The sequence below is a fragment of the Girardinichthys multiradiatus genome, chromosome 20, assembly GCF_021462225.1.
Source record: "Girardinichthys multiradiatus isolate DD_20200921_A chromosome 20, DD_fGirMul_XY1, whole genome shotgun sequence".
Taxonomy (NCBI): Eukaryota; Metazoa; Chordata; class Actinopteri; order Cyprinodontiformes; family Goodeidae; genus Girardinichthys; species Girardinichthys multiradiatus.
Genome location: NC_061812.1, coordinates 4,427,877 through 4,437,729, shown reverse-complemented (window position 1 = coordinate 4,437,729; position 9,853 = coordinate 4,427,877). Strand labels below are relative to the sequence as shown.

Here is a 9,853-nt window from a genome sequence, read left to right as displayed (position 1 = left end):
AAAGAAATGGATCATTAACAGACTTGACGGTATGCTGAGGATATAATGCGCTCATTTGAACCACAGATGGTGAAGCAGATACACATCTAAAACACATTACAGTGGACCCTGAGTAAGAGGGTTGAGGACCGATGGTCTTAAAACAATGAAAATAACAGTTCAACCAACGAGTGTCTGGTAGAGTTATATTCATTATAAGTTGATCATCACATCAAATGAGAAACTTTAGGTTAACAGTCAACATTTAATGAAAATGACTCAAACATTAAGGTACATCCAAATGATCAGTTTCAGAATAAGAGTGAACATTCAACAAACATTGGTATGAAGCACTTCTCAAACGACCGAAAGCAGAGATTGGTAAACTTTGCATAGTGAGGGCTCAACAAATTTTTATTCTGAATTTGAGAAGATCAGGAAGCCATTGAAGATGATCTGTTTTTCTCTGATGTCTCGTGCATCAGATTCTGTCTGCTTGTCTTTGTAGGACACAAGCCAGACCTTCTGTCCCACTGTCAGCTCCAAGACAACTCCACCAGACAGCACCTGAGTGGAGAAATGACCAATGATCTAGAAGGGCTAATCAGGAGAAACGTAGAGCAGCTGGTATAATGCACAGCAACTGAATGAGGGCAGCTAATTAACACAGATGAGTGGGAACACAGAGGAGTAACGGAAATATCAAAACACAAGAATAGACCGTGAACCTACTCTAAGAGGAATAACTAGACTAACAGCAACTAAACAGGGAAGTGCAGAGAGACAGACACAACACTCAAAATCCAAACACCTAACACAGGAGAATCATGAGACAATGTGCAACTGAGTACGATCATTTTCTAGGTTTCTATTTTAGGTGATAATCCAAAACAAATTACACAGATGTTGCACCTGAGACTAAAAATATCCTGAGTGGAGACAACAGCCAGACCACGTTGGCAGTTTTCGGTTGTAAACAAAGTTTCTCATGTAAGAAAATGCTTTGTATTAATGTGTGTTTTTTTTACTTTCAGTTAGTGCAAATTGTCTGCTGATGTCCAGAGATCGCACAACTAAATAAAACAGTGAAAATGCTCCTCCTGCAGGGTTTTACTGATGAGCTGCAGCTGTGACTTTTCTTTCTCAATGTCTGAGCCAAATGAGCAAAAATGTAAATTGGTTTCTTAATATCCTTTCAAACCATCATATGTATGTATCATTAACTTGATGTGTCTGTTTGGAGCCACACAACATATGTGAGACCCAAATGTAGAAAGACTTGGAGTGTTTGAGTGGTGTGACAGAAGGTGTCCCCAGAGTAACAATTGTACTGCTACATTACTGTATTTTAGTCACAGCTTTACAATTCAAACACAGACTGATTATTTTTCAGAAAAGTGACTTTAGCTGCTTCTTTTCACCCATATGTTTCAATCAACCAATACATAGGTCACTGTTATAAAGCACTCTGCTGACACAGTTGTTTGAAGTAAAATGTGTTCAGATGCTTGGGTGCATCTAAGTAACAATGCTGGTCAGAAGTGGAGCGGTAATTGCAATGTGTAACTTGAATGCTGCCAGAGATTTAGCTGCTGAATCACAGTATTTGTCACAAGCTGATATTCACCAGTGTACTGAATTACAGGCAGACTCTTGCCACAGAGAGTTTCTAAATCCGTGGGTAAGGTGCAGGTGTTTTAGGTCTCCAAGATACTGATCCCAGTGATCTTCCCTAAATTCCTCCTCCTCTCTGGACAAATTCTGAAAATAATCTTCTCCTTATGTACTAATTTTCTTATTGGGTGGTCATTGTGTTTTGCATTGATGCTAAATTTACCATTCTGCATGCAACACCATCACATTTTGGCAACATTTGGCTCAGTAGGAAGAGTAGTGTCTTCCAATCAGAAGGTTGTGGGTTCAATTCCAGCTTCCTCCTGCCACATGTCAATGTGCCCCTGGGCAAGGCACTTAACCTCAAGTTGCCTACCGATCTGCGTATCGGTGTATGAATGTGTGAGCGTTAGTGAGTGCAATTGGGTGAATGTGGCTCTAGTGTAAAGCGCTTTGAGTGGTCTGTATGACTGGAAAAGCGCTATATAAGTTCAGTCCATTTACCATAACTGAAAAGGACAAGTTGTATATAAATGCCACTTAAGTCACGTATTAAGTAGCTTTATCTTTTGACATGTTGTAATTAGAACACTTACCTGATCATTATTCCTGAGGTTGTAATTACAGAACACTTGTTGTTCTTCTGCTCCCTCTCTAACTAAACCCAGGCACATGCTGACCTACAAACACATGCAGATGTTTGTTTAATATGTTCTACAACATTTTGAGCAATTATTTTGATATAACAAAGGTAAAGCAGTAAAAAGGAGGGGAGATACCTTGCAAACGGAGTGGAAGGTGAAATAATAAAATCCAGGTATTCTGCAGGTGAAGACTCCAGTGGTTTTGTCGAAATCATTATACTTGTTGACCACTGCATTCTGATAAGTTATTTTCTGACAGAAACAATTAAGACTCGACGTTCAGTTAGGTCTGGAAATCTAAACCAATGAGACTACACAGAATTACAGTACATTAAGAGAGACACCTAAACGCAGAAGCAGGTGACTTTTACAGGATGGTGACAGACAGATGATTTATGTACAGTGAGGGTGACGGTGCTCTTTTCTGGAAAACCATTTTATAAAACCTGCAGAAATGTGACTGCTTGGTCATGTTTGATGCAAGTAGGAGCAAACCTGGTTGAAAGATGGATATCTGGTGTCCGTTCTGATCACAGAGAAAGCTGAATGAGCTTCCTGATTGGACGAGTGTTTTCCTGAAAGCAAAGACAACACACAGACACTTTCAATAAGCTTAGGCTAAATGCCTAACAAAAAGCCTTACTAATAAGACTGCAATGCTAACTGACTTCTCCAGTTATTATTAACCACACAAAATATTACTTAGGCAATAATCTGTATTTTGTTCATATAAATGTTTTGCAGTTTACTCAGTGAAACGTAGAGAGAAGCAGAATAGGTTTTGCTGTATCTCCTACAGATTTACATGCACAGAGCTGCGATGTTTCATTTGAATGTTTCTTGATATGTTTTCCTGGAAATGAAAACTTTTGCATCCAAGGTGAATGAGCCACTGATGGCAAAATGACTTAAGCTACTTGCCTTTTCTTTAGGATGTATTTGGTGCTTTTATATTTAATTATTAAGTTATTAGCTGTTTGTTATTCAGGCATTTAATCCTAGATTAAATCTGAACTTCCTGCTGGTTTCAGTATTTGAGTTTAGATTTGGTTTGGTTGAATAGGCAGTGTATCATCAGTGTTAACATGATGTGCAGGGGTCTGTAAGGAGGAAAACTCTGTGTTTACCTGAGTCAATGTTTTTCCCTGCTGGGCCGGGTGGACCAGGCTCACCATCTGTTCCTGATGGTCCCAAATCACCACGGTAACCTTTAGGACCAATTGGACCTTGTGGCCCTGGGTTCCCTCTGTCCCCTCTCAGCCTTAGCAGCACGCTTGGGTCCACTGGGCCGTCCACCCTGACAGCTGAGGACGAAATCATAAACCAACCAATACAAATTTAATGCAAAACATAATTTAAATGTAAATGTAAAGTTCTATTTATATTCATCTTGAATTTAAATAAAATTATTGTTTTTATTAAGTCATTTGATATGATTTTACTCTCTTATACCTCCTAAAATCTACGGTAGGAAACATCTGCACCAGTATTGAGCAAGAAGTGGACACCAACAACTAAAAGGTGTTGTTTGAAGATCAGACATCCATTTATCGTCTGTAGCAATAAATGAAATGAATGACAGATCCCTGCTGAGCTAAATGACCGGCTGAGGGAATTCAGCCATTTGATTCAGGTGTGTTGGAGAAGGATACATCTAAATCTAGAAGATGCAGGATAGCAGCTCTGGAGGACTGGAGTTGGAGACCCCTGGTCTACAGTGTACATACTTATCCCTGTAGGGTCGCGTTTTATGAGGCTGGTGGTTATCTCCAGTGGTTGTTAGGTGAGAGGAGGGATAACCTAGACAGGTCACTGGTCCATCACAGGGCAACACAGACGCACGGCTCAGACAACGATGCACACACATTTATCCCAAGGGACAATTAAGGGAGAGCAATTAACCAAACAATCAGGTTTTTAGACAGTGGAAGGAAGCCGGAGAACCCTGGGAGAAGCCAAGCATGCTCCACTGTGAAGGCCCTCAAGTTCAGACACATCTGCAGAATACATTTCATCTGTGCTTGTAGATCAATTTTTTTAAAGTTTCATCATGGCTTGGTTCAGTGACAGCTGTCTGTTTAATGCACCTAAAGACATTATATGTTCATAGACTCACAGAGAAGTACTTAACTTGATATCATAATTGATCATAATAAGGTCATAAAATCACATATTAAAACCATCTTGTTCTGTATACACCATTTGGTTTAAAGCAGGAAGATGTTACCTGGCTCTCCCTTCTGCCCTTTTATCCCAGGCAGTCCGTCCCTTCCAGTAGATCCAGCTTCTCCTGGATGACCATCTGTCCCCTTACAGTTTACATCGCATCGGACGGCTGACAGCAGTGAAGCCACGCCAACCAGAACTGCAAAGCCACGATGAGCGGCCATGGCTGGAAACGCTGGAGAGAAAAAACACCGAGCTGAAGATGAAGACGAAGACGATGATGGGAGTCAAACACAATAAAGGGATTAAATCAGGAGCGTATAAACGATAATTAAAAGTTTTGATTTCATGTTAAAGTAAACTTTGTTTTAATCGTTTTTAAAAATGTCAGGACCGATAAAGAAATATGCTAAGTTATGCATCTAAACACCAACCTTTGTGTAGTTTCATTCCCTTTGATTTCTGACCTAAATTTTATCTGACAAACACAATTAATGTAAAACATTAGCCAGAAATAGTTAAACCCCGTTGTCGAAACTTTCCTTTTGTGTTGTGCTAAGATGTAAACTAATAATTGCTGTAATAAGGAAAATAAATGAAAACAGAGTAATTTTATATAGTTTTTGTAAGAAATAGAGATTATAAATTCACACACCGTTTGGGAAGAGATTTCCGAAAAATCTGAAAATATGTTGTTTGACTTTTTTTTCCATATGTTGAATAATGTTGTTTTTTTTCCTACAAGCAATGAGGTTGATTCTTTAAAAACAGCCAATCGTGTTGCAGATGGATGAAAACTATAAAAAAAATTATGTTATACCCTGTTCTATTTGTCTTTTATCTCATTTTAATATTCAGAATCAGCAGAAATTATCTTACCAGAGGTCCAGGTTTGGAAGCGCAGCAAAGGGCTGAGATATCCTTTTTATTGAACTGAACAAGATGTGCTGACTCACTGAGATCTACAGACGTCCACACATAGCACACACATACAGAGAGAACTTCATTAGAAAGGAACTGAAACCCCTGATGAAGAACGACCCAGAGCTGCTGCTCTAACATCTGAAGTCAGGTTTACTTTCAAACGTTTTACCGGAAAAGCAAAGTTCAATTTATGGCATTTTAAAACTAAAATAATCTAATATTGCTTTAACATTTGAAAAAAATCACAAATTCAAAATAATTTATTGACAGTAAAATGAAAAACTCACTATTCTGGAATATGAGCATTAGTCATATATAAATTCGTCAATACATTTGAGATATTTTAAGGGTTTTATAAAAGTAACAAACATACTGTGATGCATTGCTGTTTCAGTATTGCTTTGGGTCTTGCAAGCGTGCACATTAGCTGTACATGTTTGAGCTGTGGTGTCCCCGTGTGGTCAGTCATCCAATGTTAGGTGTGAGATGAAAATAAAAATGTAATGTTTAATTAGTGAGAGCTGACAAACATCACATGATGTAGCCAGGCAGAGTTACCTTAATATTAAGTAGCAAGCCACCTACAAAAAGCTGGAACTTAGCAGTTTTATTTAGGAATAATTTATTCTGCATGTATGTATATATATAGTCAGTCATTTTCTACCGCTTATTCCATAGTGGGTCGCGGGGGAGCTGGTGTCTATCTCCAGCAGTCTATGGGCAAGAGGCGGGGTCACCCTGGACAGGTCGCCAGTCCATCACAGGGCAACACACAAACAACTATATACAGGTCCTTCTCAAAATATTAGCATTGTGATAAAGTTCATTATTTTCCATAATGTCATGATGAAAATTTAACATTCATATATTTTAGATTCATTGCACACTAACTGAAATATTTCAGGTCTTTTATTGTCTTAATACGGATGATTTTGGCATACAGCTCATGAAAACCCAAAATTCCTATCTCACAACATTAGCATATTTCATCCGACCAATAAAAGAAAAGTGTTTTTAATACAAAAAACGTCAACCTTCAAATAATCATGTACAGTTATGCACTCAATACTTGGTCGGGAATCCTTTGGCAGAAATGACTGCTTCAATGCGGCGTGGCATGGAGGCAATCAGCCTGTGGCACTGCTGAGGTCTTATGGAGGCCCAGGATGCTTCGATAGCGGCCTTTAGCTCATCCAGAGTGTTGGGTCTTGAGTCTCTCAACGTTCTCTTCACAATATCCCACAGATTCTCTATGAGGTTCAGGTCAGGAGAGTTGGCAGGCCAATTGAGCACAGTGTTACCATGGTCAGTAAACCATTTACCAGTGGTTTTGGCACTGTGAGCAGGTGCCAGGTCGTGCTGAAAAATGAAATCTTCATCTCCATAAAGCTTTTCAGCAGATGGAAGCATGAAGTGCTCCAAAATCTCCTGATAGCTAGCTGCATTGACCCTGCCCTTGATAAAACACAGTGGACCAACACCAGCAGCTGACACGGCACCCCAGACCATCACTGATTGTGGGTACTTGACACTGGACTTCTGGCATTTTGGCATTTCCTTCTCCCCAGTCTTCCTCCAGACTCTGGCACCTTGATTTCCGAATGACATGCAGAATTTGCTTTCATCCGAAAAAAGTACTTTGGACCACTGAACAACAGTCCAGTGCTGCTTCTCTGTAGCCCAGGTCAGGCGCTTCTGCCGCTGTTTCTGGTTCAAAAGTGGCTTGACCTGGGGAATGCGGCACCTGTAGCCCATTTCCTGCACACGCCTGTGCACGGTGGCTCTAGATGTTTCTACTTCAGACTCAGTCCACTGCTTCTGCAGGTCCCCCAAGGTCTGGAATCGGCCCTTCTCCACAATCTTCCTCAGGGTCCGGTCACCTCTTCTTGTTGTGCAGCGTTTTCTGCCACACTTTTTTCTTCCCACAGACTTCCCACTGAGGTGCCTTGATACAGCACTCTGGGAACAGCCTATTCGTTCAGAAATTTCTTTCTGTGTCTTACCCTCTTGCTTGAGGGTGTCAATAGTGGCCTTCTGGACAGCAGTCAGGTCGGCAGTCTTACCCATGATTGGGGTTTTGAGTGATGAACCAGGCTGGGAGTTTTAAAGGCCTCAGGAATCTTTTGCAGGTGTTTAGAGTTAACTCGTTGATTCAGATGATTAGGTTCATAGCTCGTTTAGAGACCCTTTTAATGATATGCTAATTTTGTGAGATAGGAATTTTGGGTTTTCATGAGCTGTATGCCAAAATCATCCGTATTAAGACAATAAAAGACCTGAAATATTTCAGTTAGTGTGCAATGAATCTAAAATATATGAATGTTAAATTTTCATCATGACATTATGGAAAATAATGAACTTTATCACAATATGCTAATATTTTGAGAAGGACCTGTATACCAACTTATGCTCATTTTACCTCAGAGGCATATAAAGCTTTCCCAATGTTTGATCTTATAGCCTCAGGAAAGAAAATATCATTTATGGTAGACTCAGGAGCAACTTCTTCTGTTGTTAAGGCAGAGGAATTTTCAATACCCCCAAAACTCAGCGGAAACCATGTTTTTTCTATGTCATTATCAGGGAACATGTTACAAAACCCATTGCATGTGTAACACCTGATGGGTTTACTTTCAAACATTGTTTCCTCTTATCATCATTGTGTCCTGTAAATTTGATGGGTAGAGATTTGATGTGCAAGCTAGGGATCATTCTAATGTCCACCCCAGAGGGGGTAAGGGTCTCTACTCAGGCCGACACATTGTTTACTGCAGTACAGTTCAGTCCACAAGCATTAATGTATGCCTATGAATGGAAAGTCCAAAATTCACTGTGTTCACAGCAGTTGCTGAAGGAGGTTAGATCAGTTGTTAATCCCTCCTGTGATTTTATGCAAGCTGTTGATTTAAACTGTATTGCTCATATGTTGTTGGGCTCTGACAAAGAATATGAAAAAGCTTGGTTTCGCATTTCTTGTGAAAAACTAACCATGTCTATGCGGTATTGGAATGCTAATACAGCCGCGGTTCCTGTTTGTCTGAACTCAAACCAGCTGCAGCTTTTCAAAACAAGAGACACTGTCCCACACATCGCTTTGGCAAATCTGTAACACAAAAGTGGACAGATGTGAACTATTTTATGTTGCAGTGTGAAAAAGTATCTGATTGTACTGTGGTACCAACAAATTCTAATCTTATGTTTTCTAAGAGACTTTTTGCATTTAAAATAGCTTTTCTTAGCACACTGCACTGCCAAAGAACTGTTCAGTTGATCCCAGAAAATGATCTGTTTTCCCAAAATGGCTCATTTGTAGAAATTGACGCCACTTCACATCCATTGTTGGTCCAGGTGCCTCCTGGCCTGTGGGCAAAACGTAAATATGGTGTGGGACTCATAAAAGGTTGTGAACCTGATGTTGTGACTCCAAAGTCAAACTACAGACCGTGTGTGAAACAATACCCACTCAAACCAGAAGCCATTGTGGGAATCAAACCTGTTTTTGAATCACTTCTGAAAGAAGGAATTATTGTTCCTTGTGAAAGTTCTCCTGTAAGAAATCCCTCTTTTTCCTGTTAAAAAGATCAGGAGTAAAGGAGAACCTGTTGAATGGAGGTTTGTGCAAGATTTACAAGCTGTAAATGCTTCAGTACAAGCCAGAGCTCCTACCTTTCCAAACCCGCACACTATTTTGTCACAAGTTCCTCCAGATGCAAAGTTTTTTTCTGTTGTTGATCTTTCAAATGCTTTTTTTAGTGTAGCTGTTGATAAGCAGAGCAAATTTTGGTTTGCTTTTGAGTTTGAAGGAAAACCTTGCACTTTCACTCGTCTGTGTCAAGGTTATTGTGAAAGTCCGACTATATATAATGCTGCATTGAAAGCTAGTCTTGATTCATTGGAGTTGACCTCAGGCTCTGCTTTATTGCAGTATGTTGATGATCTTCTGCTTTGTTGTCCTACTAAGGAGCAATGTGAGAAGGACACTGTAACACTGTTGAAACATTTGCATTCAGAGGAGCACAAGGCCTCTCTTTCTAAATTTCAGCTTGTCCAGCTACAAGTAACCTTTTTAGGTCATGTTATTTCTGCTGAAGGTAAAACTCTTTCTTCAAAGCGTGTGAATGCAGTGCAAAACATTCCAAAACCTGTTACAAAAAAAACAGTTGGTGTCATTCTTGGGCATGACTTCATATTGCAGGAATTTTATTCCTAATTATTCTTGTATGGAAGCCCCATTGGGTGCTCTCATGCATGGTAAAGGTCTTCAGTCTCAGGACAATATTGTTTGGACACCTGAAGCAGAAGCAGCTTTCATACAACTTAAGCTGGCTTTGCAGAAGGCTCCTACTTTAGGATTACCGAATCCTAACAAACCTTTTTTCAGGCTGTTGATGAAAAGCACAAGTGTGTGACATCAGTTCTCCTCCAAGATCATGGAGATAATCTGCGACCTGTTGCTTATTTTTCTGCAAAATTGGATTCCGTGGCTATGGGACTACCTAACTGCCTTCGTGCTGTGGCAACTGCAG

The 9,853-nt window shown here is 39.9% G+C and overlaps 1 protein-coding gene across 3 annotated transcripts; it reads right to left on the bottom strand.

The window, feature by feature from the left end:
* Nucleotides 1–224: 224 nt before the first annotated feature.
* Nucleotides 225–5,438, bottom strand: LOC124856112 (collagen alpha-1(X) chain-like). 3 transcript variants are annotated; one of them, XM_047346322.1, is made up of 8 exons: nt 5,283–5,412; nt 5,059–5,200; nt 4,465–4,638; nt 3,365–3,541; nt 2,733–2,812; nt 2,373–2,489; nt 2,190–2,273; nt 225–546 (listed from the first exon to the last, which is right to left on the bottom strand). In XM_047346322.1, exons 2-8 carry the CDS (start codon nt 5,114–5,116, stop codon nt 394–396), a joined length of 843 nt encoding a protein of 280 aa, XP_047202278.1. In that variant the 5' UTR covers nt 5,117–5,200; nt 5,283–5,412; the 3' UTR covers nt 225–393. The 3 variants fall into 3 exon arrangements, with proteins under 3 accessions (XP_047202278.1, XP_047202280.1, XP_047202279.1); XM_047346324.1 differs by lacking the exon at nt 5,059–5,200 and having other exon boundaries at nt 5,283–5,438; XM_047346323.1 differs by lacking the exons at nt 5,059–5,200; nt 5,283–5,412 and adding an exon at nt 4,838–4,868 and having other exon boundaries at nt 4,465–4,659.
* Nucleotides 5,439–9,853: the final 4,415 nt, after the last annotated feature.